This window comes from Debaryomyces hansenii (assembly GCF_000006445.2).
Source record: "Debaryomyces hansenii CBS767 chromosome E complete sequence".
NCBI classification, from domain to species: domain Eukaryota; kingdom Fungi; phylum Ascomycota; class Pichiomycetes; order Serinales; family Debaryomycetaceae; genus Debaryomyces; species Debaryomyces hansenii.
Genome location: NC_006047.2, coordinates 82086 through 100941, shown reverse-complemented (window position 1 = coordinate 100941; position 18856 = coordinate 82086). Strand labels below are relative to the sequence as shown.

Below are 18856 nucleotides of genomic sequence, written 5' to 3'. Positions count from 1 at the left end.
AATATGCCACAGGTAAATAAGAGGCATATTTTTCATTATAAAACCATGCATTATCTTTCATGCATGAGTCAGTATTAATAATCCAGCCACAGTGAACACATTAAATTTATTTATTACTAATCTCCCAATACTATAAAGATACTGATTGAGAATCGTTTTCAATATATTGTTAACCCTGAAAACCAGAAGTAAATAATGGCACCTACCGCAGAAGTATTAAGACCCAATTCAACAAACTTTGATTTAGAAGAAGCTGTTCTAAATATTGCTCGCTTGAATACAAGTAGCAAAAAACGTGATGTAAGATCATCATATAAAGGTGGTTTTGCTGATTCATGGGTTGAACACTTGCCAAGCACAACAAGAACTAGATTAGAAAAGGCTGGAATTGATTTGTCACAGGGATATCCAGAAAGACCACCTACAGAAGATATCCCAATCTTTCTTGATCAAGCAGAAGCTATAAGAAATTCAGAAACACCTTACATCGAAAGAGGGAAAGATGCTGATCCTGAAAAAAGGGCGTTATTTGGTGCTGCTAAAGAAGTTAGGGATTTAACCAAGCATATTGGTACAGAGATAATTGGCTTACAATTGAAGGATTTAAATGACCAACAAAAAGATGAGTTAGCGTTATTGATTGCTGAAAGAGTAGTAGTCTTTTTCAGGGACCAAGATTTATCTCCTCAGAAACAGCTTGAGTTGGGAAGCTATTGGGGAACAGTTGAAAAACATGCTCAACAAGTTCATGTTCCTGGACTTCATGGCATTACTGTTATCTGGCAGGACTTGTTTAGGAGAAATGGTTTAGATATTAATTTTAAGAATGCTATCGGGCAAGGAACTAGTATCTGGCACACAGATTTAACCCATGAATTACAACCACCAGGAATTACGCATTTACATAATGATGCCATTCCTGGCGTCGGTGGTGATACTGTTTGGTCGTCTGGTTATGCTGCATATGATAAATTGTCTCCTGCTTTTCAGAAATTCTTGGAGGGTAAAAATGCTGTCTATATTTCTGCAAATAAATATGTAGATCGGGAAAATCCATTAAGGGGAAGTGCAAACATTGAAAGAGAACATCCAATTATTAGAACACATCCTGCCACTGGTTGGAAATCTTTATTTGTTAACCGTTCTATGACGAGAAGAATTGTTGGTTTAGAGCCAGAAGAAAGCAAGGTTATTTTAGAGTACTTGTTTGAAGTCTTCGAGAAAAATTTGGATATTCAGGTCAGATTCAATTGGAAACCAACGATAGATGGTTTAGGTACTTCTGCTTTGTGGGACAATAGAGTCTCCCAACATTTTGCTATTTGGGATCATGAAGGAAAAGAGGCCAGACATGGAACAAGAGTTTCATCCTTAGCTGAGGTCCCATATTTTGATTCTGAATCGAGATCTCAGAGAGAGGCATTAGGATTAAATTAATTAGGTAAATATATAATTTAGTATAATTTAAATGAAACTATTGGAATTGTGTCTTTCATCTGAATTAAACTTAACTATCAAACAAGAATTATTAAAGTTGATGTCAAACGAAATAAAACTAGATCATTGTGGCTGCGAAATTGCGCAAAATCTGGAGCAATTGTATGTCTATGTGAGATATATTGTTCCGAAAGATATTATATGACAATTTAAGATCTCTTATTTTAATTTGAAACCTTTATCTTCAAGTATTTTAGTCATAGATATATTAATTCACTATATTTTACAATCATTCTATTTTCTTATAGAATCTTGTTTTGATTTTATCTTCACCTATTAAAAATTAATCATGATTGTTTTTCATGCTGTGTATTTTTCAGATGTTTTAAATGTGGCTGTATAGCATGTAATCAGCCTCAATAAAACTTATATAAATCCAATTAATTGACAATCTGATATTTAATTATATAACTTTGTGAATTCAAAATGACTAATCCTTCAAGCGAAGTTATAGTTATCGGCCCGAATGATGATAATCATCAAAATCTGTTTTTGAAGCAAGATAAGAAAGATGTGTACCATGAGCAAACAGTAGAAGACCCTGATTATTCCAATGTTGTTTTTAAAACCGAAACCAACTTGACCAGAGGCTTGAAACAAAGACATATTCAAATGTTAGCTTTGGTTGGTATCTTTGGTACAGGATTGTTTTTATCTTCTGGAAGTACATTAGCACTTGCGTATGTATTAAGAAAATTCCATTACTTCTAATTTATAAGTTGATTACTAACTGGCCAATTTTTAGAGGAAATGTGGGTATGTTTGTAGCATATATTTTTGTTGCCTTTGTTGTTGGTCTAAATCAAATGGCGAATGCCGAGGTGTCTACTTTAATGCCCATTACTGGATCCTATGTCAGACAATCAGAACATTTTATTGACGAGGCTTTAGGTTTTGCTTTAGGTTGGATTAACATTTATGCCGCCATTGTCCCATCTGAGTTAGCAGCAACGGCAGTTGTTATGACGTATTGGACAGACATTAATTCAGCTCTATGGATTTCTATATTTGGCATTATAATTATTGCTACAAATTCATATAGCGTAAGATTCTATGGTGAGGTTGAATTTTACCTCGGAATTCTTAAAATTTTATTAATCGTTGGGTTGTTCCTCACATGCTTGATTATTGACTTAGGTGGTATCAAAGGAAAGGAAAGATTAGGTTTTCGATATTGGAAAGAAACTCCTTGGAATGAATATTATACTACAGGTTCATTGGGTCGATTCCTTGCATTTTGGAAATGTGTTTCTGGAGTAGTTTATTCTTATGGAGGAATTCAAACCATTAGCTTGTATGGGGGTGAAACAGAACATCCTCGTCGAAGCATTTTTACAGCTGCAAAACGAATTCGTGCGTATAATTCAAAGGGTTTAATACGGAACCAGAGGTGTTTCATATGCTTAATACTAACCAAACTTTAGTTGTCCGTGTTTTTACCTTATATTTTTTAACAGTATTTGTTTTAACATTAGTACTTTCTTCGAAAAATTCAGAAATAGTATCACCAACGGGTAATGCAGCTGGTTCTCCTTTTGTTATTGCCATTAAAAGAGCAGGAATAAAAGGATTACCACACGTTATAAATGCTGTTGTTTTGACTTCTGCTTTCTCTGCAGCAAATTTATCAATTATTCAAGGCTCAAGATCGCTTTTCGCCTTGGCCTCTAAGAAACAAGCTCCAAGCATATTTCTTAAAACAAACAAACAAGGGCTTCCGTATTTTGGAGTTATAGCTGTGTCTTTGTTTATTCCGTTGGCATACATGTCAAGTTCGTCAAGTTCATCGACTGTGTTTCTGTGGTTCCAGAACATTACGTCTTCTAACTTACTTCTAGGCTGGTGCTCCATATCTTTAAATCATATATTCTTGACCAAAGCGATGAAAGTTCAAGGTTATTCAAGAAAACAGCTCCCCTATACATTTAAGTATGCACCACAAGCGGCATGGATTTCACTTTTTTTTTCTGCACTAATATTGCTAACAAGTGGATTTTCCAATTTCTTGCAGGGTAATTTTCTGATATCATCATTTTTCAGTTCGTATTTCGTGATTCCGTTGTTCGCAGTGTTATATATCTTTTGGAAATGTTTCAAAGGAACCAAATTGATCAAGCCTGAGGATGTGGATTTGGCCAGCTTATTCGCGAATTATGAAGAAAACCCAGAACCCCCATTAGAACCATTGAAAGGTTTGCAGTGGTTGACCTTACTTTGGTCATAGATTTTAGAAAATGAAAAATATAAAAACTCTTGGCTTCTAATAAGTAACAATTAAAAAGTAATTATCATAGTTTACAATTTTCCGCAAAAAATATAAAGTTTCTCTAAAATTAACAATTAATCACATTACAACAATTTCTATTATATTTGGCTTGTTCTTTTTTTAATGCCCCACTCTCATGTTGCAAGAGCAAGATATTTGTATGTATTCAACATATTCTAATTTATAAAAGATGTATAATAAAAGGTTGGTTGCAACTTTCCGTATTTTTGTCGGAATATGCAGAATTACCGACCTCGAAAAATAATATATTGCAGTCACGCAAATATTCCGCTGGACATACTAATTCAAAAAAAGGAATAGCAAAGCTACTTCCTCTTCAAGGGTTCAAGTGCAATATCTAATAGAATCCCTAAATGACCAAGTAATAAAGCCACCATTACTTTAATCTTCGAAACAACTCGGTGATTTAGAATCTATGTTACATTACTAACGTACGTAATTTCTAAATTAGAACAATAAGGTTGTGTGATTATACTAATTCATTTATTGACTGGGCCTAGAAGCTCTCATTTCAAAAAAAAATGATGCTCGATTGTATCGAATCTATGTATAAGTTCTGATTTGATCTTTACGTAGTCTCAAACTCAAAAAGAATGAAACCCTCGCGGGTCATATACAAATATTTGTGCTTCTAAATCTCTTGAGTTCTTATTTCTAATACTCAGTTGAGTAGGACGACGTTGATAATTACAATGCACACTAGCAAATTCATTACCGGTATCTAGTTGTAGCTCTCACGGAATTAGCGGGATTAGACACGGACGGAGAATATGTTATTCGAAAACATGACGCCCAAATTATCAATCTCTTGATATGAAGTCACTACCAACTTATTCCATGTCGCTTACTAATCGGTCATTTCACACATTATCGTATTGTTTACGTATGCGATCCAACTTAACCCATTCCCTGGTTTAAATAATTCGAACAATCTCTGATCGACCCTCATCGATACTATAATAGTCATACCAGATATCTCTAATTTCTATTAATTACGTGATTGGGAAAGCCAGCCATCAGTTTCTCTGGAACCGGAATAAATGGATCAAAGTTTACTTTTATGATCATGCTCTGAGCTTCGTCCTGCAGTAACAATTAAAATAAATGTGGTACGGTTATGGTATATTTCGCACGGCGTCAAGTTGAAGTTACAATGCGTATATTTTATTAACTTCAAATGCAGGATTGCATCTTTTTATGGAGATTCATATGAGGTTCGAAACCTCTTAATTCTCGTAAAGGTATCTATTTCCTATAATTCCATGTATGATTGTTCCGAAATGGTATTTATGCATCTCCCCGCTATATTTTTTCTAATTGCAATGCTGTTGTATGCCCTAAACGGTTATGTGGAGAATTCGTGTAGTTTCCCTCTTTGGAATAATTGTCCGTATTTCAGCATGAGATTTATATGTGCCCCACAAACTCCTGAAGATATGCGAGTATTATTTATTCGTAAATTGATGATACGATTTTTTTTTATTGTGTTGTAGGCGACGGATAATCTCGATTTTATGAGATTCCAATATCTTATAAAACGGGAGCAATATCGTTATTTAAAACTTGACATTTTTATGAACCATACAATTGAAAATTGATAAAAGATAATTAGAGTGAATTCAAAAGATGGGATATGAAGAAAAGTTGGTCGCACCAGCTCTAAAACTAAGATTATTCTTAGATAAACTTCCAAACATTTATAATATTTATGTCATTGCTACTATTTCGTGTATTTCGGGGTTGATGTTCGGTATCGACATTTCATCGATGTCGGCGTTCCTTAGTAATGACGCTTACCTTAAATATTTTGGTACCCCTGAACCTGATATGCAAGGATTCATTACTGCTGCTATGTCTCTTGGGTCATTCTTTGGGTCTCTTGCATCGGCATTTTGTTCAGAGCCATTTGGTAGAAGAGCTTCATTGTTGCTTTGTGGATTCTTTTGGTCTGTTGGGGCTGCAATTCAATCTTCATCACAGAATGTCGCCCAGTTAATTATTGGTCGTTTTATTTCTGGTTTTGGAATTGGTTTCGGCTCATCTGTGGCACCCGTGTATGGATCAGAGTTGGCACCTAGAAAAATTAGAGGGTTAATTGGTGGTCTTTTCCAACTTTCAGTTACCTTAGGTATTTTGATTATGTTCTATATCTGTTACGGGTTAGGTAAAATCCAAGCCGTCGGCTCATTCAGAACTGCGTGGGGTTTGCAAATTATCCCAGGATTGATCTTAATACTTGGATGTTTCTTTATTCCAGAATCACCTAGATGGTTAGCCAAACAGAACTACTGGGAAGAGGCGGAGGACATTGTCGCTAGAGTCCAAGCTAAAGGTAACAGAGAAGACCCTGAAGTATTAATTGAAATGGCTGAAATTAGAGACCAGATTCTGACGTTAGACAAAGTTAAGTCTTTTACTTATATTGATTTATTCAAAAAGAAGTATCTTCTTAGAACTGTAACGGCAATATTTGCTCAAATTTGGCAACAATTAACAGGTATGAACACCTTAATGTATTATATTGTCTATGTTTTCGAAATGGCTGGTTATCATGGTGATGCAAATTTGGTTGCCTCTTCAATTCAATATTGTATCAATTTTGCCATGACTATTCCTGCATTGTACTTAATGGATAAGGTCGGTAGGAGACCAGTGTTGTTAACTGGAGCTGCGCTCATGATGGCCTGGCAATTTGCTATAGGGGGCTTGCTTGCCACTTATGCTGAACCCACCGATATTTTTGGGGGTAATAATACCGTTAAAATCAGTATCCCAGAAGATGAATCTCCTGCCGCCAAGGCTGTTATTGCATGTTGTTACTTATTCGTTGTTTCATTTGCGTCTACTTGGGGTGTTGGTATCTGGGTTTACTGTGCTGAAGTCTGGGGTGATAGTGCCTCAAGACAAAGAGGTGCGTGTGTTGCAACTGCTGGTAATTGGATTTTTAATTTCGCAATTGCAATGTTCACTCCGCACGCTTTCAGTACTATTACTTGGAAAACATACATGATTTTTGCTACTTTCTGTGCATGTATGTTTCTTCATGTTTTCTTCTTTTTCCCTGAAACTAAGGGTAAAAGATTGGAAGAAATTGGTCAAATGTGGGACGAGCATGTTCCAGCTTGGAAGTCTGCTTCGTGGCAACCACACGTACCACTCGTTTCAGATAATGAAATACACGGGAAGATGGATTCTGCGCATGATGAACATTCATCTCGTTCGGAGTCTACTGGAGAAAAGGTGGTCGCAGATCACATTGCTTGATCGGATGTTTTGAATGCGGATTATGAGCATTAAATTTGAAGACTATATTTTCATTCACCCATTGCAGCATTTTGGTTATTCAAGATTTTATGTTGAACCTTTTTATTGATTAAATTGGATTTTTAGCCAGATTGCTTGCAATAAATACTTGATTCTTTAATATAATTTCTATTTATAATTAAACTGAATTTGGATCAAATTAATACAAATAACTTATGCGGAAGAATTGAATAAAATCTTTGTAACATAATAACTTGATTTCGAAACATCATTAAAGCATAAATATATAATTATGTCTCTTGACTACTGCGTTCCAAATTTTTGTTTTTTGTTACTAGAAAAGATGTTTCTAAACCAAAGAGCGTCATCATTCATAATTAACCAAGTGAAGGATGATTCACCACGCAAAAAAATTGCTATCTTTTGACACTGAACACAAAATCTGTTTTTTTCTCAGTCGAAATTCATTGAAAAATACGACGCCATCAAAGGTTCATCAACGAAATTATTGGAATTTAATTCATAAATCAATTATAAGTTATTATCTAGGTGTATTGTTATGTCTACTGTTCCAGAAAGTTTTAAAGCTCAAATAAATCAAGGTGTTCCAGGCCCTGTTAAGGCTAGGCCTGATCCATTGCCAGTAGGTAAAAAGATAGCTCCTAACAAGAAAGCACCTTGTTCGTTTGATACTTCGTTCGAAGAAGCAACTACAAAGGCTACTATTAACGGACGTCAAAATGAGGTAGCAACGGCTTTTGAAGAAATCGAACAAGCACTTTCTAAAGGGGAATTTTCCCAAGCCATCAGAGCTCTTTGGTACCTTAAGTTATCAACTTTTTATAACGAGGATTCTGCAAATGTCTGGGCTTACATTGCTTTCGCTTTTGCTCATTTGGGATTTGGTGAACATGTTGGGTTTTCACTTAAGAAATTGAAGGAAGCTGGATTGGATCAGACAGTTTTAAAACAAGACGTTATGGTTGAATTAAAGAAGATCAGTAAATAGAGGTATATCAAAACGTTATTTAGATCACTTTATGACTAATTTAGATATAGTTTAGAGAAATTGTAGATGTTTATATGTTTACCTGAAGATAAGCAAACAGGAATACAAATAATTATAGAAGAAGAATTCACTCATTGCATCAAAGAATATCGACGTATCCAGTTAACGAAGCGTCCAAAATCATTCTTGCTATTACCATATTTCATTAATTGTACAATGATAATAATGATGCCAATAATATTAACACGAGCTTGAATTTATTGAAATTATATGGTTGAATAATCGCACTAATATTAATACGACTTCAGAATGTAGAATGAAAATAAAATATACTTGATTTTGAGAATCAAATTGGAACGATTCAAATACATTGAAAAATGTATTAACAAAGACTATTTTCACAAGTTTAAAGCATTCCATGTGAGACTTCAAGAGAATAAACTATAAGCACTAAGTGGCAATAATACATGGTGGGTTATATCCGGAAGAATAATCATACGAACATTTTTTTTTTGTGGGGGAGCTATTCGAACATATCTGACTATTTAAATCTTACAACAGCCATTCTAGGAATTGTTTTTCATGATGGTATAACCGAAGAAAGTTAAGAAAAGAATACGAAATAAAGATGTCTGTTAAAGAATTTCCAAAAATCAAATCTGTCAAGACCTACATTTTAAATGGAAAAGGAATTGGCGGTGATTACCACAATGTTGAGAGAGGTCATTGGTTAATTGATAATTCCATATCAAATCCTATGTCAAAATTTCCGGAATATCGCTCTTCAAGAGTTAGCTGGGGTATTAATGTCTTGGGTTCATTTTGCGTAGAAATTGAGGCTACAGATGGTACCCGTGGGTTTGCTACAGGTTTTGGTGGCCCACCAGCATGTTGGATGGTTCAGAATCATTTCTTAAGATTCTTAGAAGAGGCTGATCCAAGGGATATTAATATTTTGTGGGATAAAATGTTTAGGGCTTCTATGTTTTATGGACGTAAAGGTATCACAATTGCCGTTATTAGTGTTATTGATTTAGCTCTTTGGGATTTGATGGGGAAGATCAGAAATGAACCGGTTTATAAATTAATTGGAGGTGCTACTAGAGACAAATTAGAATTCTACTGTACTGGTTCGAAACCAGAAGCCGCAAAAGAAATGGGATTCTGGGGTGGTAAAGTTGCTTTGCCATACGGGCCAGATGAAGGTCACAAAGGGTTACAAAAGAACGTTAAGTTCTTAAGGGATCATCGCGAGAAGGTTGGCCCAGACTTTCCATTGATGGTTGACTGTTATATGTCTTTGAATGTTCTGTATGCAATTGATTTGGCCAAGGCGACTGAAGATTTGAATATTAACTGGTTTGAAGAAGTATTACACCCAGACGATATCGAAGGTTATGCCCAGTTAAAGAGAGCTTTTCCTAGAATTAAATGGACTACTGGTGAACATGAATATACTAGATATGGCTTTAGAAAGTTGATTGAAGGCCGTAATATCGATATTTTGCAACCTGACGTTATGTGGGTTGGGGGATTAACTGAAATTCTTAAAGTCGCTGCCCAAGCTGCTGCTTATGATATTCCAGTTGTACCACATGCATCTGGTCCATACTCATATCATTTTGTTGTTTCTCAGCAAAATACTCCATTCCAGGAATATTTGGCGAACTCTCCTGACTCTACATCTGTTTTGCCAGTATTTGGCGGATTATTTACTGATGAACCAGTTCCAGTAAACGGATATCTTGATGTTTCTACATTCGATAAGCCAGGTTTTGGATTAACGTTGAATCCAAAAATAGAATTGATTGATGCTGACTTCTTATTATCTCCTGCACCAGAGAAACCATTAAAATTGGCTGATGGAAATGCAAATGGACATAAAAATGGATATTCTAATGGTAAGGCCAATGGAACAGCTAAGTAGATAGTAAGCAATCTATAAATTTATGCAGTTAGTCTATAATATCTAATACACGTTACAAGCTATTAATGAAATTAATAAGTAATAATGTAGCTACTACTAAGAGCTAATAAGGATATTGGAAGTGAGACTATTCGTTCGTATGAACATTGTGAATATTCTATTCCGATTTAGGAAATGATCCGAAGTCCGATCGCATAAACTATTAGCATTTTGCATATCGACTATAAGTAAGAATCAAATCGCCATCTACAGTATTAGAACTAAGCAGTAAATATGTATGGCTTATTAGAGGGAAAAACTGTAGCTATAACAGGCGGAGTGACTGGGATTGGTCGTGCTATTGCGATTGGTATGGCGAAAAATGGGGCTAACGTTGTTGTTAACCACTTACCAAATCAACTGGAGCTAGTTAAATCCTTACAAGAGGAAATTGGTGAAGATAAATTTTTAGGTGTTGCTGGAGATATATCGAAGCCCGAAAATTGTGAAGAATTAATTGTCAGAACAGTTGAGAAATTTCATGAAATCAATGTTTTTGTATCGAATGCTGGAATATGTGAGTTTAAAGAATTTACGGAGATTGAACCTGAGACATATTATAAAACGATCGACATAAATCTAAATGGAGCATTTTTTTCTATCCAAGCTGCTGCTAAACAGATGAAAAAACAAGGAAAGGGAGGCAGTATTATTGGAATCAGTAGTATTTCAGCTTTAGTTGGGGGCGCCTATCAGGCACATTATACTCCAACGAAAGCTGGAATATTATCTATTATCCAATCTACTGCTTGTGCATTAGGACCATACGGTATTAGATGTAATGCGCTCTTGCCTGGGACCATTAAAACAGCCTTAAATGGTGAAGATTTAAGTAATGATGAAAAAAAGAAATATATGGAAAACCGTATTCCTTTAACAAGACTAGGCGAACCTGAAGATATGGCAGGTCCTTCAGTCTTCTTGGCGAGTGATCTTTCAAAATATGTAAACGGTGCGCAATTATTGGTTGATGGCGGTCTCTTTGTCAATTTACAATGATGACAGTGCATAAATAGTTATATAAGATTATACGCTTTTAAATAATTAGTACCATAGATTTTCTTCCTCGATTCTTCATTTAATTCAATTTTATCAAATAACATTTCGGTAACTTCAAACCACTTTGATGTCAAGTCTTCACCGGCAGTAAGAGTGCAAACAGGCCAATTACTTGCCCATATTGTTCTATCGACATTCCAAAGATCAAAACAAACTTTGAACCAAGGATAGATATATTCAGCACATTTATCCCTATTTTCAATTATTTCAGACGGTAACTCTGAAAAGCCTCCGGATAATTTCATATAAGAGTTCGGAGAATTGACAAAGATTTGTTTCATATAATTTTTCCATTGAAGAAACTCGTCGTTTTCTTCAATCTTTGTTGGGTCAATACTCAAGTTTGGCTTTGTCAAATGGTTAATAACATATTTTAAATTAGGAACTTGCTTGAGAACTTCAATAGTTTCTTCAAATTGCCATAAACCACCACATCTCAAATCGATACCCCAGTCAAATATGAAATTATTATCATCCAACCATTTTAAAGATTCAACAAAATCTCTCTGTAGCATAGTATTTGGGAGTTTATCCTGAACTAAATACCGGAAACCTTTCACCAAATTAAATTCATCAGTCAGAGATCTACTCTTTAACATTTCAACATAACTACTTACCAGGCTCTTTCCCAAAGGCATTGGAGCCCATGGTACAATTGCCTTAATAAAATTCTGTTTTAACTCTGACGTTTCCCCTTCGTCTGGTAGTAAGTTTCCAGTAATATTTCTAGCTACATAAAGATATTCTTGAATGGGGTATTCACACCCTTCAAGTGCCTTTGATAAATCAGCAATTGGGTCAGTCTCAATAAAAACCAATCCATCAATTTGGAACTCTTCATTCATTGAATATTTTAAGTATTCATCTAGACGAAAATCTGAATGCAATGGGTGGGCTTCATCAAATTTCAATAGTTTAAAGTTTCGTTTTGCAAATAAATGAACATGTGAATCTATAATTTTATATTTTTTTGAAGGCATATTAGATCTAATGATTAAAAAATGATTCTTATTTATGAAAAATCCATCCCTTTAAATACCTTTAAGTGAATAATTCTAAATTTTGTCCAATCATTATTCGCTTATGATTCATCGTTTGTATTTTTGTACTAGAAATTTATGCATATATTGGACAGTCTTAAACATGTATATAAGCGCTACAAGGTCATTTCTATACTAATTAGTTCAGAAAGGTGGGCACTGTATTGGTTCCAATCAGCTTCGGAAATATCTTGATTTAGTGGAGCACGACCTAAATGAGTCTCACCTATTCCAGTTGCTGCTAAAATAGCCTTTTTAATACCAATCACTCCGAACTTTACAACCAACTCCTCACCTCTAGTGGCAACAAGTTGTAGTTGAGCAGCATTTTTTAATTCTCCCTTGTTGTATAAATTTAAAATTTCAATATAAATCTTTGGAGTCGCCCCACTCAATGCATCGATAGTTCCCTTAAAGCCAACTACTAAGGCCGGGAGTAATATCTGACCCAAACCAGTAAAGCAACTGAAGTTATTGTTAGCAATATCTTCATCCAAACCAATTAGTGTATGGTGTGACACATCTCCGTGTGAAATCTTAGTACCTACAATATTTGGATTATAAGATAATGTTTTGATAGTCTTAGGATCAATAAAAATGTTATTAGACACACCAGGATAAACATAAATTAATATTGGCAAAGATGATTTATTTGCAACTTCCGTATACCAGTCGAAGATACCATCTTGTTCAATAGAAGCCCCGAAGTAATTACTAGGTAACACAACAGCATATTTTGCCCCGGCTTTTTTGACAGAATCAATTTCGTCTAAGGCATCTTCAACGCTATTTTGCGCGACACCACCTATCAAAGTGAAATCAGGCAATTCGCTATGGAGTTTTGAAATGATGGAAAATCTTTCCTGACGAGTCAAATGTGAATTTTCACCAGTTGATCCCATTACAACTAAACCAGTTATTCCACTCTCCTTTAAAAATTTAGCATGTTTAACCTGGCTGTTAAAGTCAATAGTCACTAAATCCTTTTTGAAAAAGGTTGGAATAGGAGTATAAATACCCCGTAGTGGTGGTGATGGTGGTGGTGGTGGTGGTGGTGGTGGTAATGGTGCACTCATTCTAATTATTATAATGAATCATTAGTATGATGATATTCATGGGCTGGAATTGAGACTTTATATATATTCGATTATTTATTGACCCGAATTTATCGGTCGATCATTGATCTGTTGCGAATATGAACGGCAATATGATTTTTTATTAAAACATTATTCTGGACTACATTGTCCAACATCCCTATAACTATCAAGAATTGATAACATGACGGCTGCTGATTTCTTTCAATTGAAAGGGAATATGTGAAGATACCCTTATTCTCTTAAAGAACTTTCTAAATGTTGGTCCTATATTACATACGCAACAGCTACCTAAAAACTATAGCTATCAGAAAAAAGAAAATGGGATATTGAAGATATATCTTGCTTCCTATGATTCTTGATTATACCCGCAAAAAATTCTAATGTCAATATATTAACCTCTTATCTTGTGACAAGATTTCATTTTCTGCGTTACTCTTTATCTCCCAAAAAAGGTAAGTTTGGCTTAATAACTAAACACATCTACGCAATAATTCCATCACTTACGTTAAAAAACTTTGACATCTTTATACAAGCACCTTCACTTGAACGTCGCACTCCAATGAATAATTCTTGTCGAAGTTTAAATTTTCTGCACATGAAGTACTGCTGGTACCTATTTGTCTGAATTTCAGTTCTAGAAGTTGGTGTCTATATGTATAAAATTCTTGGTTAAATATAATCATTTTTTCGCCACAAGAATGAATTGAATAGCATTTTCCGTCAAGCCCACCTCAAATAGGTGATTTTCCTAACATGAATTATTGACTCCTGAATTGGGCTCTTGAATTCAAACTTAAATAAGTCTGAAAGGGGTCAACCTAGTTTATTTGTCTAAACTTATATTGTAATATGCTCGGTGTAATGATATTAGTGGCCTTTTTGCACCCATTACCCATTATTCGGAATTTTTTCCGTGGACGTCAAGTTCTCCATATTTTTTAAAATGATCTGCAATACCTTATACTTACATCTTAATTCCTATTCTTGATAATGCATCTGCTGCATTATTCTTCGTTCCTGAAATATGTTGTATTTCAAAATCATATTCCGATAAGAAATCTAACCATCTTGCTATTCTATTCTGAGGTACTTTTCCTTGTGACATAATATATGTTAAACTTAGATGATCTGATCTAAGTACAAATCTCCTTCCATACAATATTGATCTGAAGTGTTTTAAACTTTCAATAATTGCTAAAAACTCTTTTTCCATAACAAAGTAGTTTAATTGAGCTGCTATTAATTTCTTTGAGAAATAACCAATAACTCCAATTAACTTTCCTTTTTCATCTACTTGTTCCAATGTAGATCCAATGGCTGTATCTGACGCATCTGTCGTCAATCCGAATTCTTTCGTGAAATCAGGTAATACTAGTACAGGATGAGTTGTCATCTTTTCTTTTAATATTTCAAATGCTTTATCTTGATCTTCTTGCCAACTGCAATGATCTGCCATAAATTCATTAATGGGTGCACTTATTTTGGAAAACCCTGGCACAAATTTTCTGTAATAATTACATAAACCCATAAACCTCATTGCTTCTTTAGCATTCTGTGGTTTTGGCCACTTAATGATATCTTTAATCTTTTCATCATTAGGTATGATACCATTTGGTGTAATTGTATGCCCTAAGAAATCTAATGTATTCTTAAAGAATTCACATTTCTTTTCTTTTGCAATCAATTTGTTCTCACGTAAAATTTGTAATACTCTTCTTATATCTCTTTCATGTTCATCTTCAGTATGACTATAAATTAATATGTCATCAAGATAAACTAACACATTCTGTGTATTTTCTAATATTTCATTCATAAACGATTGAAATGTAGCAGGGCCATTTACTACTCCGAATGGCATTACTTTCCATTCGTAGTGCCCAAATGGTGTAATAAACCCTGTTTTTTCCTCATCTTTTGGATCCATTCTAATTTGAAAATATCCTGATGTTAAATCTAATTTGGAAAATACTTTAGCGTTTCCTATTTTCATAAATAAATCTTCTATTATTGGTATAGGGAATGCATTCCTTATGGTATCGATATTCAATAATCTAAAATCGACACATAATCGTAGTGTTTTATCTTTCTTTTTATTGAATAAAACAGGAGCTGCAAATGGTGAATTGGATTTTTGTATGAATCCTTTATTCAACAATTCTTCAATTTGCTTTTTAAGCTCTTCTATTTCAAACTGAGACACCCTATAAGGTGGTCTGGCCTTAGGTTTTGCTCCTGGAATAAGATGTATTTTATGAGTTACCTTTTTAAACTCTGATACTTTCTCTAGTTTCTTGTTTGTAACTCTAAACTCTGATGTTATAAACTCAGGTACTTCCTTATCTCTCTCTTGAGTTTCTTCCGTAATGTAAAACATTCCTATATCTGCCTTCTGAGGTCTGATATCTCTTAAAAACTGGTTAGAATCTACATATTCTGTCGTTTGTGACTTTGCTTCTTTTTCACAATTTTGTACTCCAAATACAGTATCATTCACGATATCCTTCTCGTGTATCTTGGTAAACGGTCTTCCTAAAATGATAGGGTGTTTAAATGTAGCAACATAAAACTGAACTTCTACTAATTCTTTACCTATCTCTAATTCCAATAAAACTTTTCTATTTGTTTTCTTTGTTTCACCGGTCACAGTAGTTAATACTACTTCTGGTGCTATTTCTATTTCTAATTTCAATTCTTCTACCAACTCTGGGGTAATGAAATTACTTTGTGCTCCGGAATCTATTAAAGCTCTGCTTTCTTTATTCCTTATCTTTACCGGAAAGATGAACAACGATTCTTGAAGTTTACTCTTACCCTTGTCTATCACAGACCTTTCCGTGGTTTCTCATATAAATCTAAATGTTAAGCAAACGTAGGGAAAATTTTGAATTGGTATGAATACTAAAACATTTCACAAGGTAGAAACAAATGAGGTGGATGATGTGCCACAGCACACTTTAGCAGATGTTACACCCAAGCTTGAAAAAATATGGTTTAAGTATCCATGGTTGTTTCAATTAAATATTTCTCATCTTCTTGGTGGCATTTTGGCTCAAGTTACATCAGGATACGATGGTAGTATGATGAATAATTTGCAGACGCTTCCGAGAGTTGGAGAGAATACTTCGAAAATCCTACAGGAAGTCGCTTAGGTACCATGACAAATGGTGTATCTATAGTATTTGAGTTCTTTCGACCAGAATCACCAAGGTGGTTGATCAACAAGGGTAGAAGTGATGAAGCGGAGAAGCTCTTTATCAAGTACCATACCGGTGTAGATGCAAGTAGCCCGTTAGTCAACTTCGAGAGAAATTAAAGCAATTATAGAACAAGACAAGGAACAGCGGAAAAGTAAGTGGACCGAATGGTTTCAATCTAAGCAAAATCTTCGAAGGCTATTCATAGTGTTGGCTGTTCCTGCAATGGCCCAGATTTGTGGAAATGCACTTATTTCTTACTATTTGGAAATTGTGCTAAGGAACATTGGCACTACAAACAGTAACGATCAGCTCAAAATAGATATTGGTATGACGGTTTATGCATTATGCTGGTCTATATTATCTGCGTTAAACGTAGATAAATTTAAACGGAAAACTATGTTTATGGGTGGCTATATTCTTATGTGTATCTCATATGTCGGTTGGACTATTTTATCTGCAATTAATCGACAATCTGGATTTAAGAATAAGGGATAGGGAGAGGAATTGTTGCTATGATATACCTCTTCATGGGCTTTAACAATATAGTTGCACCTGTTTCTCTGACTTATGTAGTGGAAGTATGTCCATTCCTCTTGAGAGGCCAAGGTGCAACACTTTACCAACTTTCAGGAAACGTAGTCGGCTTCTTTAATAACTGTGAATCCTATTGCAATGGATGCTATAAAATGGAAATATTACATCGTATGGTGTATTTGGTTAATCTTTCAAATGAACATTGTATATTGGATATTCCCAGAAACAAAGGGCCTAGGTTTAGAAGAAGTTGCACAAGTTTTTGGCGAGGACGTTACTCGTGGATATAGGGCTGGTGATGAAGCTCTTGAATATGGTACGGATGCCGGTTTATTTAAGCCTGAAGGATCCGCAGATCATACTGAAGATAAGAATAAAGAAAAAGACTTAGTTTAATTTACGTTATGCTTTATTTTTTTAGCCTCTTTAATTTATAAGCTATTAAATATTTATTTTGATAAATCTCAAAATGGTTATTATAGATGATCTTTTCTGCGATTGATTGAACGAATATCAAGTAATTCGGCCGCGTTTATGCTTATTTAATGTGCGAGTATGCAACTTCTTAATCGAATAGTTTTGAGTATATATAGATTCTGCGTAGTGCTTAGCGCTTACGCACATAGACCAAAAAGCCTAGGTTGTATGATTCCAGCTTCCGTCAGTGGTAAACTCTTTATTTTTGTACTTCCATGTATGGGCATCCATTAATGAAACTCCAGAGTTAGTCACTTTGATTGGTGCCCAAAAATATTCAGAATTGTCTAAACTTGGATTAATGTACCTATCACCCATATAAACAAAATTTGAATAATAGCCAAGTGTACCCGATAATGGAAAAGCATAATGACATTGGGACTCAAAAGTATTTGTACCTTCTGGTGCAAGAAAATCTGAGAATGTTCGGTTCATTAATTCTGCTATATCGTAGGCTTGTACATAGACATCATCGTTGCTTGCCCAACCACTGGTGTGTGATACAATCATAGTGTATCTTCCATCTTGTTTAAACACAACAGGTGATTCTAACCGACCTCTTCCAGTCGCAACGTCTTTAATTTCAATGCTCAAACCATCAATCGTTAACTTCGAAATTCTTAAGGAACCATTTGTACCTTTTCCATTAGCATTAGAAGAGTAGATCAATAGACAGAACTTTCTTCGTCGTCATCAACATAGAGTCCCACATCCCATGATTTTAATCCTCCTGCTTTGTAACACTTAGCAAACTTCCAACCTTTTTCAAGGGTCATTAGAAATAGCAACACCAAGCATGCTATTATTATACTCACTATCAGTAACGTGTATTCATACGTTACGTATTTGTGGGTATGTTTGTTGAAATAAATTTTTGGACGTTCTAAGACTACAAACTAGGAGCATTCTGTCTCACTCCCCCCATTGGATTCATTCCAACCGTAACTATCAGGTGTAACCAAGACACTGACAAATTCCCAATTGACTAAATCTCTTGACTTCTACAAATTTACAGCCTCAATGGATCACTCTTATTTGCATTTATAAAATCATTACCATATAGGTAGAAGGCCCTTGAGTGGTCATCATGATAAATCCCTCCTGAATGAGCTTGGATTAATCACCTTTAATGTTGTAAAATAAACCGCCATATGTAACGTTCCCTAAATCCAAAATGGTTGATATCATGGTGCTTTTCGTTTTTGACTTGGGAAGCGAGCGTATTTGCTGCAAAAATTGACACAATAAAAAAGTTTGAGATTTTCATGATTGGTACGTAGAAACTTAAAATTCTTATACCTCGATATATTGGGAGCCATATGGAATTAAATATGAAATTAAAATCGATTGTTGCATCTCTATTATTTGTTTCCGAACTCCACTAAAACCTTTCCGTAAATAGAAAGTTTTTCCCCAACTTAACTTATAA

General features: G+C 34.7%; 10 protein-coding genes across 10 annotated transcripts, besides 1 other annotated feature; 7 read left to right on the top strand and 3 right to left on the bottom strand. All coding sequences in view use genetic code 12, as the record gives it.

Moving 5' to 3' along the window:
- Positions 1-195: 195 nt before the first annotated feature.
- Positions 196-1437, top strand: DEHA2E01188g (DEHA2E01188p; the record flags this gene model as incomplete). The annotated part of the gene is made up of 1 exon (XM_459377.1): positions 196-1437. One exon carries the CDS (start codon positions 196-198, stop codon positions 1435-1437), a length of 1242 nt encoding a protein of 413 aa, XP_459377.1.
- Positions 1438-5410: 3973 nt separating this feature from the next.
- DEHA2E01166g (DEHA2E01166p) lies at positions 5411-7048 on the top strand (the record flags this gene model as incomplete). Its single annotated transcript, XM_459376.1, has 1 exon — positions 5411-7048. The coding sequence occupies one exon, from the start codon at positions 5411-5413 to the stop codon at positions 7046-7048; it is 1638 nt and encodes a 545-aa protein (XP_459376.2).
- A 559-nt stretch (positions 7049-7607) lies between these two features.
- On the top strand, positions 7608-8057 carry DEHA2E01144g (DEHA2E01144p; the record flags this gene model as incomplete). Its single annotated transcript, XM_459375.1, has 1 exon — positions 7608-8057. One exon carries the CDS (start codon positions 7608-7610, stop codon positions 8055-8057), a length of 450 nt encoding a protein of 149 aa, XP_459375.1.
- A 628-nt stretch (positions 8058-8685) lies between these two features.
- Positions 8686-9984, top strand: DEHA2E01122g (DEHA2E01122p; the record flags this gene model as incomplete). The annotated part of the gene is made up of 1 exon (XM_459374.1): positions 8686-9984. One exon carries the CDS (start codon positions 8686-8688, stop codon positions 9982-9984), a length of 1299 nt encoding a protein of 432 aa, XP_459374.2.
- A 273-nt stretch (positions 9985-10257) lies between these two features.
- DEHA2E01100g (DEHA2E01100p) lies at positions 10258-11022 on the top strand (the record flags this gene model as incomplete). Its single annotated transcript, XM_459373.1, has 1 exon — positions 10258-11022. The coding sequence occupies one exon, from the start codon at positions 10258-10260 to the stop codon at positions 11020-11022; it is 765 nt and encodes a 254-aa protein (XP_459373.2).
- A 17-nt stretch (positions 11023-11039) lies between these two features.
- DEHA2E01078g (DEHA2E01078p) lies at positions 11040-12062 on the bottom strand (the record flags this gene model as incomplete). The annotated part of the gene is made up of 1 exon (XM_459372.1): positions 11040-12062. The coding sequence occupies one exon, from the start codon at positions 12060-12062 to the stop codon at positions 11040-11042; it is 1023 nt and encodes a 340-aa protein (XP_459372.2).
- A 176-nt stretch (positions 12063-12238) lies between these two features.
- DEHA2E01056g (DEHA2E01056p) lies at positions 12239-13198 on the bottom strand (the record flags this gene model as incomplete). The annotated part of the gene is made up of 1 exon (XM_459371.1): positions 12239-13198. One exon carries the CDS (start codon positions 13196-13198, stop codon positions 12239-12241), a length of 960 nt encoding a protein of 319 aa, XP_459371.1.
- Positions 13199-14192: 994 nt separating this feature from the next.
- Positions 14193-16004: a long terminal repeat (relic of a LTR retrotransposon of the Ty3/gypsy group).
- Positions 16005-16638: 634 nt separating this feature from the next.
- DEHA2E01012g (DEHA2E01012p) lies at positions 16639-16911 on the top strand (the record flags this gene model as incomplete). Its single annotated transcript, XM_002770342.1, has 1 exon — positions 16639-16911. One exon carries the CDS (start codon positions 16639-16641, stop codon positions 16909-16911), a length of 273 nt encoding a protein of 90 aa, XP_002770388.1.
- A 177-nt stretch (positions 16912-17088) lies between these two features.
- Positions 17089-17346, top strand: DEHA2E00990g (DEHA2E00990p; the record flags this gene model as incomplete). The annotated part of the gene is made up of 1 exon (XM_002770341.1): positions 17089-17346. One exon carries the CDS (start codon positions 17089-17091, stop codon positions 17344-17346), a length of 258 nt encoding a protein of 85 aa, XP_002770387.1.
- Positions 17347-17586: 240 nt separating this feature from the next.
- DEHA2E00968g (DEHA2E00968p) lies at positions 17587-17937 on the bottom strand (the record flags this gene model as incomplete). The annotated part of the gene is made up of 1 exon (XM_002770340.1): positions 17587-17937. One exon carries the CDS (start codon positions 17935-17937, stop codon positions 17587-17589), a length of 351 nt encoding a protein of 116 aa, XP_002770386.1.
- Positions 17938-18856: the final 919 nt, after the last annotated feature.